The sequence below is a fragment of the Schistocerca gregaria genome, chromosome X, assembly GCF_023897955.1.
Source record: "Schistocerca gregaria isolate iqSchGreg1 chromosome X, iqSchGreg1.2, whole genome shotgun sequence".
NCBI lineage: Eukaryota > Metazoa > Arthropoda > Insecta > Orthoptera > Acrididae > Schistocerca > Schistocerca gregaria.
In genome coordinates, this window is record NC_064931.1 from 365,129,955 (window position 1) to 365,148,922 (window position 18,968).

Sequence of the window (18,968 nt, forward strand, 5' to 3'; positions counted from 1 at the left end):
TCTGCTCGATTTTCACCCATGGAAGAATGGGTACTGCAAAGAAAGGTTTAGCCAAAACTTCCCACACCCCTAGGCTTTCTTTACCATTGAAACACTCCAATAACCACTGTCAGGAATTGTCTCCAGTCATTCTGTTATTATTTATTCTACCTCCGTGTTGTTGACATTGGTACATGACATGCCCCTGTACCTCAATGTGCCAAATACCGATCTCTGACAAGTACCATACCACAACTCCTGTCTTTAATGTGGCATTTATCCATGGCCATTTGTTGTGTGTTGCTGTAATCTGTCCATGAGACCAATTAGGAACCTTGACACAATGAGTAAGGTGGCCACGGCTCAGAAAAGTTGATTATGATTATCTGTTAAAGGGACTAAACTTCTGGGTCATCAGTTTTCCATTTCTTTCAGAAACACACAAAAAGGTAAAAAGTGAAAAAAATGGGGACCTGGATGCTCCAACTATATAAGCAGGTCAAAGAGTTTGAAAAAGAGCTCGATAGTAGTGGTAACACGACAGGTAAAAGAAAATAGAGATAACCCAGGTAGTATCTTGCACAAGAGGGTCTAAGGGCACAACAAGGTGATAGGGGAAGAAAACAACATGCAGTTACATGGGGAGTACCCATCACAGGGGAGGCTCCCCTCCACAACGGCTCTTAACCCTGTCAGTGGAGGAGTATTATAGTTTAGTGTAAAATCCACTCTCCCTCAGTAAATTCAACACTTTGGTAGTGGCTGCCTCATCATCCGTATGTATCTGAGGTAGACAAGCTGAGTGTGTGCCACAGACCAGCCAGGGTGCACTCAACTAGAACATGCACTATCATCAGTAGACTACCACAGCTGCAGTGAGGAGGATCCTCCTGATGCAGAAGGAACTCATGGGTGAATCTCATGTGGTTAATGCGTAGTTGGCACAACACAATGGCATCTTTCCAAGTGGCCTAGAAAGATGTATGCCACACTTTAGTGGACCTTTTAATTGCCCTCAACTTGTTCTGGCTTGTAGTCGCCTGCCATTCCAATTCCCAGAACTTCAAAATATTGAGTTGAAATAGTAATTTTAAGTTAATGCCAGGTATTCCAACATCAAATTGATCTACTGTAGTTGCATCTTTAGCAAGATGGTCGGCGAGTTCATATCCTGGAATGCCCATGAGACTCGGTGTCAAGATGAAGGTCACTGTCTTTCCAGAGCTGTAGATGTCAACCAGTAGGTCCTGCATGTTGAAGACCAAACGATTCTTGGGATTGCACAAGGATATGCCTCTTAAGCAGCTCATGGAGTTGCTACAGATCAGAAAGTTCTTCATGGCCAGGGATTTGACATACCGCAAACCTGAGATATAACAACCAACTCTGCATTGTTTACTCTGTAGTTACTCAGCAGACAATGCTTTTTGTGTCCCCTTGCATGTGCAAAAGCACAACCAACCCTATCATTTACTTTTGATTAGTCTGAATAGATGCATACCAAATTAAAATAATTTTGGAGGAGTAAATGAAACAGGTGTCACAGAAGGGAGGGGTCAGCATCCTTCTTGGGGCCACAAAAGAGGTCCTTCCATTTCACAGGACAGGGTATGGATCATGGGGCTTGTTTAGGTGGTGCTCTAGGAATGCAGCATAAAGGAGGCTGTTGGAGGACCTTCAGTAGAGTATTAAGTCTGATTCCAGCTGGTCTACCCAGTTTATGGCACTGTGCAAAGAGACTGAACTGTTTGTTGTAGAACAGAGTTGAATGACATGGGTGAGTAGGCATCGGACAGAATGTGACTGCGTAATTTGCCAGAATCTGCTGTCGTCTAACCTGCAGAGTGGGACACCAGCTTCTGCCAGGAGGCTGTCAACAGGGCTCGTACGGAAGGTCTCCATTGCCAACCGCATGGCAGTGTGGTGAAAAGGGTCCAGCAAGCTCAGTACAGACTGTGCTGCTGACTCAAGCGTGATAAAATCAGTACTTTGTAAAATCTCAGAAGAACTATGCGGCCCATGTTCCACCAAGCAGTTACTCACAAAAAGGAGAGCACTTAGCTTCTCCATGCAAGTTGCCTTGAACTGTCGGACATGTGGCAACCCAGTTAGCTTGTTGTTAAACAAAATAACTAAGAACTGAAAAGTTTCAACAACTTCAAGTAACAAGTCACCAAGATAAATTTCTGGGTGCGGGTGCACAGTTCAGAGTCAGCAAAATTGCACAACTCGTGATTTTGCAAGACAAAACTGAGAGCTGTCACTCAGAGCCCAGTCACGTATTCTCCAGACAGACCCCTCAAATTGGCATTCAACAGTGCGCAGTGATGCAGAGGCATAATACAGCCAAATATCATCCACAACAGAGACGGAGACTGTGGGGCCCACTGCATTTATAATATCACTGATGGAGATAGCAAACAGTGTTATGCTCAGAACTGATCCCTGAGGGGCTCCAGTTTGTATATATTGGTTGCTGAGGGTTGAACCTGTCAGATCCTAAAAAGCAGGAGAGAGAGAGTGAGAGAGAGAGAGAGAGAGAGAGAGAGAGAGAGAGAGAGAGAGAGAGAGAGAGAGAGAGAGAGAACTCTGGATAAAAATGGGTAAACTGCCACAGAAAACTTACTCATGCAGCACAGATAGGATCCGATGTTTCCAGGTGGCATTGTATGCCTTCTGTAAGTCAAAGAACATAGTAGTCAGATGTTGGTGCTGTGCAAAAGCATTGTGCACTGCAGATTCCAGACAAGCCAGATGATCTGTGGTGGACCGCAAAGCCCGAAAGCCACTTACTAATTGTGATATATACCCTCTGACTTGAAGGCACCAACAAGTACGGTGGTTGACCATTCATTCAAATAGCTTACATAGCCCACTCATCAGAGAGATTAGACGGTAGTTAGTTAAGATACATGGTTCCTTTCTCAGTTTCAGGACAAGAATAACAATACCTTCCTGCCATTGAGGCAGAAATTCTTCTTCTCAGCGCATACAGTAGAGTATTAAGTCTATAAGCTTTTTAAGCCCAAGGAAATGTTTCATGCTGTTGGCACGAAGATGTCTCAGCATATGGTTACGGATTTTGTTGTGTCTAGGGGCCTTACCTCAACACTCTGCCAAAGCACTGCAAACCTCCCAGCCACTAAAAGGAGTGTTCTATGACAGAGAGCTCTGTGCATTGAAGGATCGCAGGTGGTGCTAACTAAAGTGTTCCCAGGTCAGGAAATGAGGATGTTAATGACTGCAAGTTAACACTTCAGCAAAGTATCCCGCAAAATATTCAGCAAGTACCATGGGATCAGTGCAGATGTTACCATTAACAAAGATGCCAGGAACTGCCATTGGTGGTAGATGGCTGCAAATATGGCACAGTTAGTCCATACTTGGGATGATGGGGTGTGGGATCGCATAGATGATATTTATTTCTCCCAACACTCCTGGTTCCTTTCCTTTATTAAAAACAGTGCTTTCGCCCAGAGTCTCTTGAATGCTAATAAATTATCCATAAAGGGATGTCACTTGTGATGTTGAAGTGCCCTGAAGTGTTCCCTGGTGGCTGTCACTATCTTCAGACCACCATGGCACCAGTGGTCATCAGAATGAGCCAGAGAAGTAGGGATAATGGTATTAGTATTATCCTGTATGATTCTGTCGTTCTCCATCGCACGACTGGCTGCAAAATTGGCTGTAGAGAAGAAAGCCTGCCAGTTAGCTATCCGAAGCAACCATTGGCCCACAGCCTGTGGGTGCCGCTGGTCTATGTCTTGAGAGGGGGGGGGGGGGGGGGAGGACATCTTGACTGGTGTCCTCATCCTTGAAGACACCAGAGGATGACTTGGCATCTGTGGCCACATTGATAGTGTGGGAACCACCAGTGCTGGAGGCTTAGGGGGCAAGGGAACTGACATTCCCTCCCCCAACTGTTTGTGAGTGGAGATTGAGAGAATGATGGGAAAATGGTTGCTGTCACAAAGATTGCCAAGGACGTGTGTCTGAATCAGGGATAAGATACTCGGGCTAGAAACTGTATGATCAATAGTTGAGTATGTTCCATGGGCCGCAATGAAATGTGTTACAACTCCAGTGTTGATTAGGCAGATGTCAAATTCTGAAAGGAAGTGTTCTTGCACTCGCCCTCTCTGTGACATAGTGTCGCCACCCCACAGAGGATTATGGGTATTGAAGTCCCCTAGTAAGGGGAAGGGGGTAGGGTAGGTAGCTGTTCCACTAACTCGTAATAGCTTGTGATAATGGAACGGTCTGCTTGGGGGTAGATAAACATTGCAGATTGTCATCCGAGCTGACAGGTAGACACTAATGGCCATGGCCTCTAGTGCAATGGTGAGGTGCACATGCTCATTGAAAGTATCAGAGTGTATGAGTGTACAGACCCCACCAGATGCTCTCTTGATATTAATGTGATTGGTATAGCAGGATTTGTAGTTTTTCAAAGCAAGAAGGTGTGTTGCTGTAAACCGAGTTTCCTGACGTTTTATGCCAATTACGGGGTAAGTAACCATTAAATGACAGAGTTCTAGCAGATGGTGATAGTAGCCATTACAGTTCCATTGAAGGAGTGCTGGAGTCAGTTCTGAGAAAGTGAAGAATGGAAAAGATGAGTGCAATTACTTTGCTACCACAATGTAGTCCATCTAACTGTATGATCAGTCATCAGCATGCGTAGGCTTGTCTGCTGCAGGGATGGGGAGCATAACATCTGAAGCCTCAAAAAGTAGTTTATCTTTTTGCTTATCTTTCTTATCCTTGTGAGACTTCAATTTCTGTGAAGATTTCCCCATTTTATCTTCCAGCAGTGAAGGGGGCTGTACTTGACTGATATTCCCTCCCCCAACTGTGGGGCAGGCCCTGGCAAATGACCAGGGCCAGGAGGTGTCGTGTGAGACCTCGTCATCACTTGAGGTATGGGCTGTGACACAACAGTTGCAAAATTGGAAACTGTATCAGCTGGATGAAGTCTTTCAAACTTTTCCTTTACATCTTGGTAAGACAGGTGGTCAAGCATTTTATACTCTTGAATTTTCTTCTCTTTCTTGAACTATGAGCATTGTGGTGAACAAGGAGAGTGTGGATCAGGACAGCTGACACATTTAGCGATTTGGGCGCAAGGGCTGCCCTCATGGGACACCCGTCCACACATCCTACAGATAGCATCATTAGAACCTTGGGAGAATGTGTGTCTTAACCTTTGGCGCCTAAAACATCTCATCATAGGAGAAAATAAGACCTGACATCACACCTACAAACCAGGAACTTAAACTTCTCAGGCAAAATGCTGCCTTCGAAGACTAGGATAAAAGCTCAAGTGCCCATTGAATTATCCTTGGGTCCCCTCATGATGCAGTGAACAAAATGGAATCCATACCACACCAGATTACTTTGTAGCATTAGGTTCCAGTGGAAGATAACACCTTGAATTCTATTGAGCTTGGTATGAGAAGAAATGGTGACTGGTATATCTACTATCTTTACACAGGTTTTAACTGCCCCTGATATGCTGGTGTGTGATGTTTTGATCAGCAAAGATCCATTACTCATCATCTCTATTGCTGTAACTTCTCCAAAGTGATCTTCAATATTTTCAACAACAAACAGTGCCTTTGTTTTAGCAAAACATTCACCGTCAGTTCAGGAACTTCCATTTCTCCTTACCTGGCTCTTGTCTTGAGGTATGGTCAGAGACAGAAATGCTATAGGATTGTAAACTTCTGCATTCCTGGCTGTTGAGATGGCCATGTTGGCCAGCGCCATCCCAGCAAGGCAAAGGTCACCTGGCACAGTAGCTGTTGCCTGGAGTCCCGGTACCCTGAATTGGATAGGTATCTACTCCTTGGCTGACACAGGGAGGTTACAGCTCAGGCGTCAGCAGTGTGATCCCTGCATTGTCGGGGGCTACCACCAACAGGGTACATACCAACCCCACCACAGTCGACAGGTTAAAGTGCTGGATTTTGGGTGTGAAGATAGATCCACTTCTTTGGCAGGTGCAAAAGTTAACAGTGTACAGTGGGGAGTTAATGCACCACAGTAAGGCATCCTCCCCTAAATGGCCCACACTTCTGCATAATGTTGAAAGTGGAAGTCAAACCCAAAAATGGGCACCAGAATTTAAAAATCCAAAAAAAGTTAATGAAAATAGCATCAAAAAAGGCAAAAACAGCAAAAACCTTCAGAAGTCCCAAGAACAGTCAAAATACCAATGTGAAAACATGATTAAATAAAAAGACACTTATTATTCATCTGTTACGACAGGAAAGGAATGGCCATGGGTCTATTCTAACCCCCGACACTGGAGAAAAAAAGCTGTCTGCTCAGTTATTTGACAAGTCTTTAGCACTGAAGTCTGTAGCACCCATGTGAACTACAAACAGAGCACACAGCCGAAAGATGATGTCATGTTTACAAAACCTGTATGTCAAAACGTCACTGGACTTCAAAACTTAATCCCAGTTCTTTAACATTCACACTGTGGGGATTTTTTAACATTAATTTTTCAGAAAAATACTTAATTACAAATGAGTAAAAAACTGTCTTGGCCTGGTGATGGCATTCCTGGTCTTTACTTCACACAGGCTTATGAACATTTCCTTGTGACATCATGAGTATGTTAGTTAATACCATACTGGCCATTATTCTATCATAAAATGTGACTGAATGAAATATTACCACTCTGAATGACAAGGCTTTTAAGTCCCATAGTGCTCAGAGCCATTTAAACCATTCGAATTTGATAAGGCTTGGGCCAGTTTTAATGCTATTAGTTGTACAAATGCACACTAAAATCAGGAACGGGAAGCAAATCAAATGAGCGTAATGTAGCTAATTTACGTGGAGCTAAACCTGCCAGTTAACTGATACTGGCGGTCACAATGGGAAGACAATTACAGAAAGTAGTAGTTCCATAATTTTGGGGTTTGAAAACAAAATGTTACTGCTTTGTCCACTGTTGAGAAATGAGAATATAGGAAAACATAAAAGCATGAACAATGCAATAAAACACTATCCAGTAAGAGCTCCCTGTAAGCACAGAGATACAAAATATAAACTGATGTAACAGAAAACATGGGAAAGGTATTTAACATTGGGCGCAATCCATCTACTTCTAGTGCAGCCATGTCATTGCAATTCGTTGATTTACTACTTACAAGTTTTGTGATATCAGAGATTAATATTTTGTTGGCAGGTACATCATCACAGACAGTACTAACTTAGTGGAAGAAAGATGGGGAACTGATTTTTGCACAGGAAAACAGATATTGGGCTTTTATGATTTACTGGATTTTCAGATGGTTTTTTTAAGTTCTCTCCTCCTGGATTCAAGCCCAGCACTTTAATTACTGCACCACTAAGCTCATTTGAAAGGAGCAGTCTATTGATATGTGGCACTAGTGGGTTTTCTGCTCCCATGTCTCATCTGAGTGCCCCATCAGGCACATATCTAGTGGTCCTCCCACTGAATTCAAAAGTCATATTAGGCAATGTGGTCTGTTGCTTGGTTTTGGCAATTAGCTAGCCACTGCAAGTCTGATTGTGAAGAAGCCATGGTCAACTACTGATTCCATGATGGATGGTAAGCTCCCTATCATGTACACATGGCACAGCAAATCAAAGCTCTTAATGGCATGTTTGCTTATTAGACAGAATACCACACTTCTTTGGCACTCACTCCTATTTGCTGTTGAAACTATATAGTATGGAGTGTTCTGCCATTAGCAACCTGTCTGCTGTCACTGGGCATTAGCAAACAGACACATAAACAAGCCATTGAATGACACACATATTGTGATACTACTTTATTGCAATTATTACATTATTTTTACTTTGTCAGTATGCATGACAGAATACTGATCAGACAAAGAAATTAAACACATGATTGTCTAAATCGTTCACAAACTAAGAAAGTTCACCCACTGGAAAACCAAATAAATCATTATAAAATTACAAAAGATTACTCAAAACAGTAAACCAATAAGCAAGTAAAGGGAAGACAAACCAAGCAGATAACCATCAAAGACAACTTGAAAAATGGGGTAAAAAGAAGATAAAGGAGAGATCAGACTGCGGAGAAAAGCCTCAAACACATGGTTGTGGGTGAGCAAGCTCGGAATATCAAATACATGGTACCAGTAGACAAAGTGAAAATACAACACTGAAAGACAATAGATGGATTATTGTAACTTTAATCCAAAGGGGTATTAGTAGAAAACTAAATGTTACAATGAAGATTCACACAAGGATACAAGTGATGAAATCTGTGGCCTGGGTGTTTTACATAATATTTTGAACACGAGTTGACATGTAGGTCATTTACACTTTATTTTATTGGTTTTATTTCTGGATTTTAACTATTCTTTCTTGACAAGCCCTGCTCATAGGGGCCAGCACATTTAATTATGTAATAATGATGTGTGCCGACAGCATATTTTCATTGGAAAAATATCAGATCACACCATTATTTAGAGGTTTCCCAATGCAAAATTTTAGTTATATGTATATCTGAAGAAGATGTGTTTATATCTGTCGAAACCATGGTCAAAGGTTGAATAAAACCACCATTTGTTGCAATTGGATAGCTGCTTTCGATTCGTTTACCATCGCAGATAATGTTCTGTATCAATGTACTAAAGGGACGTTGGCTATCTAAATCCCAACTGGAATCAGGCAACCCACAGAAATACTTGGGTGTAAACATTTGTAGACATGTGAAATGGAATGATCACATTATGTCAGTCGTAGGTAAGGCAGGTGGCAGATTTTGGTTCTTTGGTATCCCTGCCAGAATCCTGTACATCATGTTTATTTGGGGGTGATCTGTAATTTCACCATAAGTGGTGCGAGTGCTGCATACAAGGAATTGCAGTTTTTCCGATAAAAACCACACGGATGCTGGTGTCAGTTGCATGTTAGCTTTAGCCCATATTTTTGTTTACTCAACGCATGTTTGTCTGCATTTCATGTTGTGATTTATTCGTACTGTTGCACTCTGATAGTTTCATATTTGTACCCGGTTACACTTTTGGACACTCAGGTCACCTGTTAAGTTGACTCTCAGGGTTTACCATGTGCACCATGTATCTTGGTACTCCATGCTCATTGCAAACATTTTCAAAGATGCTACCATCTCACTGCACAAGATATAACAGTTCACTAATGGAATACTAGTGAATTCAGCTAATCTACAAAAGAGATTGCCTACAAAACACTTGTGTATCCTATCTTATAATACTGTTCAAGTGTGTGGGACCTACACCAAATATGACTGACAGAGGATACTGAATGCATACAAATAAGTGGTGCACAAATAGTCACAGGTGTGTGTGACTGATGGGAAAGCATCACAGAAATGTCAAAAAAACCTGAACTGGTAGATTCTTTAAGATAATCAGCATCTATCTTACAAAACTTACAAAAACCCACTCACCAAGTTTTGAGAAACAGTAAAACGTGATTTAATATCTATTCTACAGCCCCCTACATATGGGGACTGCAACAAATGAGATTAGAAAAGAGAGATGGCATGGATGAGAGAAAGAATTACTGAATTCCAAGTGCGGACCACAGGGAGGTTTAACAGTTCCCTAATGATGCGCGACGTTTCATGATACACTGCACTGCAAAATGTGTGTAATTTTATGTGAAAATATACAACAAAATGAAGACTTAAAACTTTTGTTAACTGACATTAAACATGTACTGTGAAATCAATACCTAAATTTCAAGGCCTAAATTGGGAAATGCAAGGGATTATCAAGGTAATTCTAATGGGGTGGAGTGTCTCCTCAATGGGTATATTTAATCTAGTTCCTGAAAAAAAAAATAAAAAAATAATGAAGGAACTGTTACTGATGGTGTTTGGGTGAATCATTTATGAAGGAAGAGGGGAATCTAGAACAGGAAATACTAAATGACAGTTGCACATAAGTGATAATCAAAACAAGTTGGAAAATGATAAAAATCAATATGGCACATACATGACTGTCTTCAAAAGGTCACATAGTCCAGCATGACATAACATTGTGCCTTCATATTGGCAAATTAAGAAGGTAACATAGCATAAGAGTTGGGGGGTCAAAACAGAGAGGGACTTTTAGGTAACAAAAGTTGAAGACAAAATTAAAGATCACATATTTATTACTACTTGCATGGAAGAATCGTTCATTATCATCAGTAAAATTATCAAATTTCTGTCATATTTTATACACAAAAATATCTGTACTCTCAAGTTCTTATTATATATTTCAGCCTCAGATCACTCAAATGGCACCATTACCAGTTTTGATTTATTACCAAGACATCTTCTGATGATGTGTTTAAAAAGAAAGAAAAAAAGAAAAAGTGAGATAGCATAACACTAGGAATCTAAATTATATATCAAACTAACTTCTATGCACAACTACACACACACAGTGAATCACCAACTGGACAGGTGCTCATAATGTAAACATATGCGTGTTCTGTTTGTTGAAACTGAAGGTTATGGTTATCTATATATGAGTACATAGCTCATATCACAAATATACAATAAAAATATTCACATCACAAAACTGATTGAGAGAGAAAGTGGTGTCAAAGAGAAAACTAGCAAAACAAAATAATTAACTACTGCTGTAGATAAACAAGACATACACTAGAAGCAAGATACATGACGGCTGTCAACAGATGTGATCTGCAAGTTGCAAACTAGTAGGAAACATTTGAGAGTGGACACTCAGCAACCACAATGAAACAACTACAAACTACTATTGAACAAATGCAAGCTGGCAGAATAAAAAAAAGGGGGGGAGGGGGAGAAAGACACGAGACATCAGAAAATACTTAAAAAAGGCTTCGTTCTATTTTTTTTCCCTAAAGCAGTATATCTAGTCTTTGTAATACTCCAAACTTTTTATAATTGCATAATGGCTTCAACATACCCCTGTGGGTTATATAAAAGTAATTATCACACCATTCTTTGAATTTTGGGTAGTATGTATCATCAATCTTATCACAGGCTTCTTTCAGCACTTGATGGAAGTGTTTTGAGTCGTCTTCATTGAGATAGTAAGGAGTCAAATCAGTGCCGCCACCAAACCACCACTAAAAAGATTGAAAACAAATACAAATTTAAATGGCGAGAACAAATATACTTATGTATAGAAGTTTTGTCAGTAAGAACTGCCAAACTTTGTGAAACTTCTCAATGAAAATATGCATTGAATTAAAACAACTTAACTTTCACACACCTGTGTTTTTCCTTCTTTATCTTTTATTTCAAAGTAGCGGTAGTTAAAATGAATTGTTGGTACCATTGGGTTACGAGGATGAATTACAGCACTTACACCAGCTGCAAAAAATGGAAGGCTTCCCTCAAGGTTCTTTCTCCCTCTATAACAATATTAAAATGTTGCACATTAGAGCTATGTCACATCTTTTAAAAATTAAGGTGTAGTTTTAAACAGTGGCTTCACAAAAATATACAGTGGGGGCACGGCTTTTAATAGGAGAGTGTATTTCCTTCTTGGAAAGTATCTTCTATTCCATTATTACTAATAAATTAATTCAAATCCTTATTAAAATGTGCTACTTCAGCCCTCCCTCCCTACCTACCCCCCCCCCCCCCCCCCACACACACACAAAGATAAAAATAAGTTCACACATTTTAATAGAACCACCTATGTTTACATATGTAGTAAACATTTTTAGCTGACTAATAAATGCTTTAGTCTCTAGTTGTGTTTCCTTAACAGTTGGAAATCTATCGATATTTCATCAGGACTTTCTCAGTAAAGTATATTCAGTATTTCCTCATATTAACCAAATGTACCAATAACAATGTAGATGATTTCTCTATGGCTGTTAAATTTTTGTTCTGGATTCAAATTGGCAGAGAGCAAAAATAGTATTGTCTTATTTACAATAATTTAAAGTATTGAAACTCATGTTCATATCAGGAGATTAAAACTGAACATTCCTTTACTTTGTAGGATCTTACAGAGAATTGTTTCAGTGTGAGAAATGGTATTATAATCACACAAACGCGTAACGCCCCAGTTTTGGAGGATTAAGAAAACCTACTGTCTCCTATGATCTTCAAAAACTACGGCTTTTTGATAGAATCTGTAACTCAGATCAGCAAATGAGATTTATATCTACTACATACAGGGTGGCTCATTTTAATCTTTGCATAATGATATCTTGAAAAATATATAGCTTATCTTTTCTTCTTGTTGTTGTTATTCACATGAAGGTGAGCCAAAGCTTTCTAAATACTTGCAAGTCTTGTAACTGAGGTGAGATTTGGGGACTTGCCTGTAGTTCACCAAGTGTGATGTGGGGAACTGCCTAAAACCCACATCCAGGAATGTTTGCACACAGACTCATCGTCAATCTGCCAGGCAGATTCGATCTGGGGCCAGCGCACTTCCCTGTCCCTGCAAGTGGCACTTTAACATGCATGACTATCTGGGTACGTTTGAAAAATAAGCACCCTATAACAAAAGTATTTCAGGTGAAGCTTGTTGCGGATAAAGGGGAGGGTAATATGATAATCATATTAGTTTCATCCTAGATTGTGCTGCACTTGCTCAAAAAGAGTTTAATTTCGTCTGAAAAAGCAAATTTGGAAGTCCAGCCTTTGTTACATTCAATAATCACATATTAAATACTTAACATCTTTTGTATGGAACTAGTTTTAATTACTGTAACAGATGTCTCTGAAAGCAGTGAACTTTTATTAAATTGATGACCGTCAGCATTAAAACCATGACCAGGTTGAGTGAGTAGACTTTGCACATCATGCTGCCTTCATAAAGGTCAATTTTTTTAAGTTGTCATTTTTATGGATTCATTTTTTATTTAATTTCATTGAATCTAATTAAAATAGACATGCCTCTTTCTTTTGAAACAAGAAGTTAACCATATTTACATTGACTATGATATTGCTTTGTTTTTAAAATATCAAAACATTATATTAAAAATATATTAAAAATTATATTTAAAAAAAATTAAGTAGATGCCATTTTCACAGTTTGCAGCACTATCTAGGACACTACACTTTCTGCTGAAACAGGTAACATTCATGCCTTGCAGAATTCTTATCTTCCTTCATAGCATGATCAAGCACCTGGAAATATTATGAGGCTTTCCCTTGGTTCATAAGGTATGTGTATGTACTAGGTGACAATCCTGTAATAAACTTTTCAAAACAGCATCTGTGTTTGTTTCTGTCCATGTTCATTTTATCAGTGCTATGATCATGGAAGAGTGCTCTGGTACTGCTAAGGTCTGTATGACATTGGCGTCATTTCAGTTTTTTTTTACATTACTTCCAATGTCTCTACAATGAGTTCCAACAGGGTGAGGGAATTTATTGTTTGCATGACAATCAAATTTGTTTATCCATCACTCTAGACTTGACATTAAACTGCAGTAACCTTCACGTATCACAGACAGTATTTTTTCCTTTTTGTCCATGTGCACTGGTTTTTGTGTATTTTGAAGTTTAGGTCTTTCAGCCTACAAAGCAAGACAAGTAAGTAAACAACTCTTGCTATCTTATATCACACAAGGTTTGTCACTGATGATCTGGAGAAACTCAATTCTACTGAATTTTCTCCAGATATTCAGTATGTCATTGTTGCTAATCTACCGAGCCTTGAAATAGTTGCCACGTGATGTGGCCAACGTTCCATTCCGAGGACGATGAGTGAAAGCCCGGCTATAGGTAGTGGTAAGCAATGGCTTGTCTGCTACAGATGTGCGGGGGCTGTTCGCTCATAAGTGACGCAAAATTGTCTGCACTGGGACGTGAAATTGTCTGCACTGGTCCCATTCTGCATATTTTGAAGCTGCTTGTTTGTTTGCCTTATGCTTCGTATTTATTAAAGAACATACATATATCAAAGTGCTGATTTCTATATCTAAATTGACACTTCACAAATTGCTAGCCATAAAACTGTTATTACCTATTACCTCCATGTTCCCTTCCCAGATGTCACACATACAACTACATGTAAGGTACAGAATATGTCCTAATCTTTCTCACCTTATCCTATGTGATTCTTTTGTGACATGGGAATGGTACATCAATGGGTTCTCAGAAAACAAAGTGCAGGCAGATTTCTAGAAATTTATGAGTAATGTTTCTCTTGAATAATCATGGAATGGAGTGTCTCTGGGAAACTGTTATTCTAACCAAATGAGCCCATACTTTTTCTGTGAAAAACTTCCTTTCTCAAAAAGCTATACTTTCCCCAAAATTATTTATGAATCACAGTTTGGCATTTGTCTGTCACTATAATTTTCACACTGTGCTTGTATTTTGTATGACATTTCAAACACATGCACTCAATTTACATGTGGCTGTTGTTATTACCTTCAGTCATAAAACTGGTTTGACGCAGTTCTCAAGGCTAGTCTATCCTGTGTAGGTCTGTTTATCTCTGTGTAACTATTACAAACTGTATTCAGATGAACCAGCTACTTGTAGTCAAGTCCTTGTCTCCCTCTACATGATTTTCACATCTTTGGTGACCTGAAAAAAGTGGTTCCCGGTTTCAGTCGTATGTGGAAGTGCAAGAGTGGGTACAGGTGTGGATCTGTAAGTGGCAGACCATGTTCTATGAAACAGGAATTGACTGTCTCATCTCTCACTGAGGTCAATGTTTTAGTATGTGTTGTGATTACTTTTGAATGGAACCATTCCATGGTCCCGTTGTAGGGGGAGGGAGGGGGGGGGGGTTGTCACATGACTGCCCCTAATAGAATGTCCTCTATTCCCATAGTGAAGGCAATATTTTTGGATGCTGTTAAGGTGGTTCAGAAACTAGTGCAGTTAACAGAAACTTCCTTCGGTTCTTGGTAGAACAACACTATAATAAATGAAAAGCACCAGCTTGCTTTTGGTCTACAATATTACTTTTATTGTTAACCGGTTTTCAGCTTACAAGGCCATCTTCAGACATTTACTGAGTATTACCACCAAACAAGTTACAATGTTTGCAAACAACATTGGAAGAGAAGTAACACGACTAGACTGAAGCAGAAACATACAGTAAGTAACATCTTTGACAGTGTGGTGGTAATGCAATGAAAAAGTAAAAATTGAACAGTACATAAATAATAATGGAGTAGACGGAAAACCTTTAACACAAAAAAGAATAGCATGCCTACATAACAGTTTCTGTTAATAAACAAAACTAATAAAACAAAATTAATACTAGACAAGGCTACATCAGGAGGTATGAAACACGAAGAGTGATACCCAAACGAATTAAAGGAACAGACAATTATCAATGTAACTACAGAATACATAATGAACTTAAGCAATATCAATAAGAAACAGAAATATATAAATGCAGGAAACTGGAAGCATTTGAGGGAACTTACAGTAAATGCAATCTTTGATAGCATGGCGGTACTGCATTTTAACATTATAATCAAAACAGTGGCTGTGCAGCAGTTTGTATTAAATAAATGAACTAAGTAAAACATGAACAATATGTGATGAGACAACTACAAGGGGTGTTAAACATGGGCAGTAATACAAGTACCAGTTAAAAGAAAGACTTAACTATTGAAACTACAGTCTATATGGAATACAAAGACAACTTCAACAAAACAAAAGAACTTAATGAATACAGAAAAATGGGAATATGTAGGAAGAGACAGTGTGGGAAGTAATGAACAACAGAGATGATTATATGAAGTTTAGGAGAGGGGAAGCGTTGAGCTGTGTCTGGTCATTTAGGATTAGATCTGGACTGTGAACAAGATGTTTGTTAATTTTTAGGGCTTCCAGCAGGTGTGAGTATATGGCCTTTGTTTGCTAGGTGAAGTACATGGGACACTGGCTGGTAGTTGTGACCCTTACTCAGTACATGCTCAGCAAATGCAGTCTGAATTGTGCAACCTCCAGTTGCTTTCATGTTCAACCTGCCTAGTTGCTATTTCTCTGCCTGACTGACCAATGTTATACTGGGAACAGATCTGGGGAACTTGCTGGCCTCATGAGTACCTCAACAATGTGTAGAGTGTTCACAGACACAAGTGCAGCCTGTGAATGAGCATTGATGTGTTGAAAATAAGCACCACAATTCTGTCGTATGAGACGTAACACCTGAGGACACAAAAAGTCCATAATGTACAACCAAGCCATCGTAATTACCTCAGTCACTACCAATCATGACCAGCAGTTATACCCAGTGGCTCCTCACACTAGGACACCAGGATCAACACTACTGTGGCTCTCCAAAAGACTGGAAGAATGGGACTCCTGCCCAGTTCGCTACTATACTCACAGGCGATGGTCATCCAGTTTAATTCAGAACTGTAATTCACTGCTGAAGGCAATGCAACTCCATTCATCAGCAGTCCATGCTCTGTGGTCACAACACCGCTCCAAACTCAACAGTTCATGTTGCAATTTTAATGGCAGGCTGAACATGGGATGGTCACTTCCTATTCTGGCTCCTATTAGTCTATGAACAATGGTGCAAGGTGACACAGAATGTTGCCGGGAGTCCATTACTCGGTCTTGGATGGCGCATACTGATGTGAAGGGGTTATGATGGGCTTCCTTATGGTGGTTAGATGTGGTTCACCCGAAACTTGACAATGAGCAGGCCTGCCCTCATGTTCCTTGGCCCAGTCACGTCCGAATGTCCCAAAAATCTAGATATTGCATAACTGACGCAGCAGACAAAATTTAGACCCACGGTGAGGCCTATTTCAATTTCTGACAACAATAGTAAGAAGCACCTCCATGTCATCTGCAGTGATCACTCCACATCCGATGATGTTCAGATTCCTTATGTACCCTAGCAGGCCTGTTAACAATGCTAAACATGAACAACTCTAATGCCCTCTGCTGGCCATTCTACATGTCACAGAGAATTGCAACTCTAATCATTTACATAACTGCTGGGGGTCTGTACAAGTATGATGTTACAGTGATAACCGACCATGTCTTCTGGGTGTTTTACTTTTTTTGTCAAGTAGTATATACCTGAACTGATTATTACTGTAGTTTTGTGCAAATCTTTCTAAATGTTACCGACGGTCACTAGGCTGCGAAAGGCAGTATGATTGATGAGTAACAAGTTCCTCAAGCAAATCAAAATTTTGTACCAAATTCTGTTTATCATTCTATGTCCATGAGGAGTTTTACCCCCGCTGAAAACATACGTCTTTCAGACTCTCTTACAACCACATGAAATGCAATACTGCACAATAATCTGCAGAAAAAAGTGTGTGAAGTGGATTCAGCAATACTATATTGAGAATTCAATAAAAAGTTATGGGCTCCTGGTGCCTTGCGGTATTAGTTAAATTACAGCTTCACAGGCATTATTTACAAGGCATCAAAATACATGTATCTGCAACAACTGAATAGAGGATCTGCACAGTGAAGGAACATTCACACACACTCACCAGACATATCTATCACAAAATTTTCTCCTGGGCACGTTTCCAGTACAAAATTGATGTTAAGAGTCTATCCTTTTAATTACTGGATGTCAGGTTGTTTATATGAACTTGTTGCACTTATACTGCTCAGTCTCCAGGCATTTTCATGTAGCAAAATTGATAAAATGAGCTTGAATCTCATAACCTAACGATCTGTGCAGCTTATATATTTGAAGTATTTTAACATATCACTGGGCGTCAGGTAGTTTATATACATCATTTACACTGGTATTACTCTGTTCCATGGCATTGCCCTACAACAAATTCTAATAAATGAGTTCGAATCCCGTACCTTAAATGTGTGTGTCGCTTCTACGTGAAGAATTTAAATGCATGTACTAAGTTCCACTATGTTCTATTACATACTGTTAGGTTTGACATACAGCCTAATGGTTACTAACAGATTTTAAGTAATTGGTGTATTTAATTCATAACAGAATATGCAGTGGTGTAACTTCACGTGTTAGGTGTATTATACCGTACTGCCACCCAGCGACAACAGCTACGACTTAAGGTCTAAATGATCTACAGCTTGCCTGTTTCAGTCAAGAGGGCAACTTCAACTAGTTCCCATGCCATGCAGGATGAAGTGCTATATTGCTTACAGTTATTATCTAACAAAGTTTAAGATCATCATACATACGGGAGTCTGCGAATGCGCCCCCCCCCCCCCCCCCCCCCTCCCACCTGTATGAGTGTGCTCATCACTCTATAAAATGTTTAATTTGTTGTAAGTTCTGCAATTATGGATAGGCAATGTACATATACCACAATGGTGCAATGTTAATGATGAATTCGCATCAGTTCCATGAACTACTGTATCTTTTTATGTGCTGTACACAAATACGCAATTAGTTACTTAACAGCATTGATATTAATGTACAGGTTATCTACTCTATTTAATTGTATTACTACATTTTTGATTTGGATAAGATGTAGTTAACTGTATTTCAATGTCAACTTTTACAGATCTGAAGATGGCCACTGAACTAGCTGAAACTGGTTATCTGTGTAAAAAAAACTTGCAGCCTAGGCAATAAAGTGTCCTAAAAGAACACTGGACTCTCAAACACAGCACTGTTAGTACAGAGGCTAGAGTGTTTGCTTATAACACTACATATGAATGCTTTAGTTCTGCATGGAGGCACATTTGTTTTTATTTTTTAATTTTGTTCTGCCCAATAATACTGTAGTCTAAAATGTTTCTTAAATGTTATGCAATTACACAATACAGTATTTAAATGGTGACCTTAACAATGATAAGTAAGAAATAATCATAAACAATAGCATTTATTTGAACTAAAATTACCTATGATAGGTCATAAATAAATACAAAACTTGGCTAAACTAAAATAGCCACACTATCAGTGACATTATGTGTTTCAAAAACATGCGATGTCTTCAGAGAAGATCATCAAAGTGATGTAAAGGCCTCTCCAAACATTTGAATAACTCATTGGATGTTTAACATCAAGTGGAAATGAAGTGTCAAAGAAAACTGTTTGTGAGAAATGCATGGTACCTCT

General features: G+C 39.5%; 1 protein-coding gene across 2 annotated transcripts in view; it reads right to left on the bottom strand.

The window, feature by feature from the left end:
* Positions 1 to 18,968, bottom strand: part of LOC126299602 (oxygen-dependent coproporphyrinogen-III oxidase) — a 77,555-nt gene that overhangs the window by 26,946 nt on the left and 31,641 nt on the right. For both annotated transcript variants that reach the window (XM_049991628.1, XM_049991629.1), the window contains exons 4-5: positions 11,220 to 11,361; positions 10,911 to 11,073 (exon numbers count right to left, since the gene is read on the bottom strand). In XM_049991628.1, the coding sequence (XP_049847585.1) occupies positions 10,911 to 11,073; positions 11,220 to 11,361 (305 nt within the window). The remainder of the gene's footprint in view (positions 1 to 10,910; positions 11,074 to 11,219; positions 11,362 to 18,968) is intronic.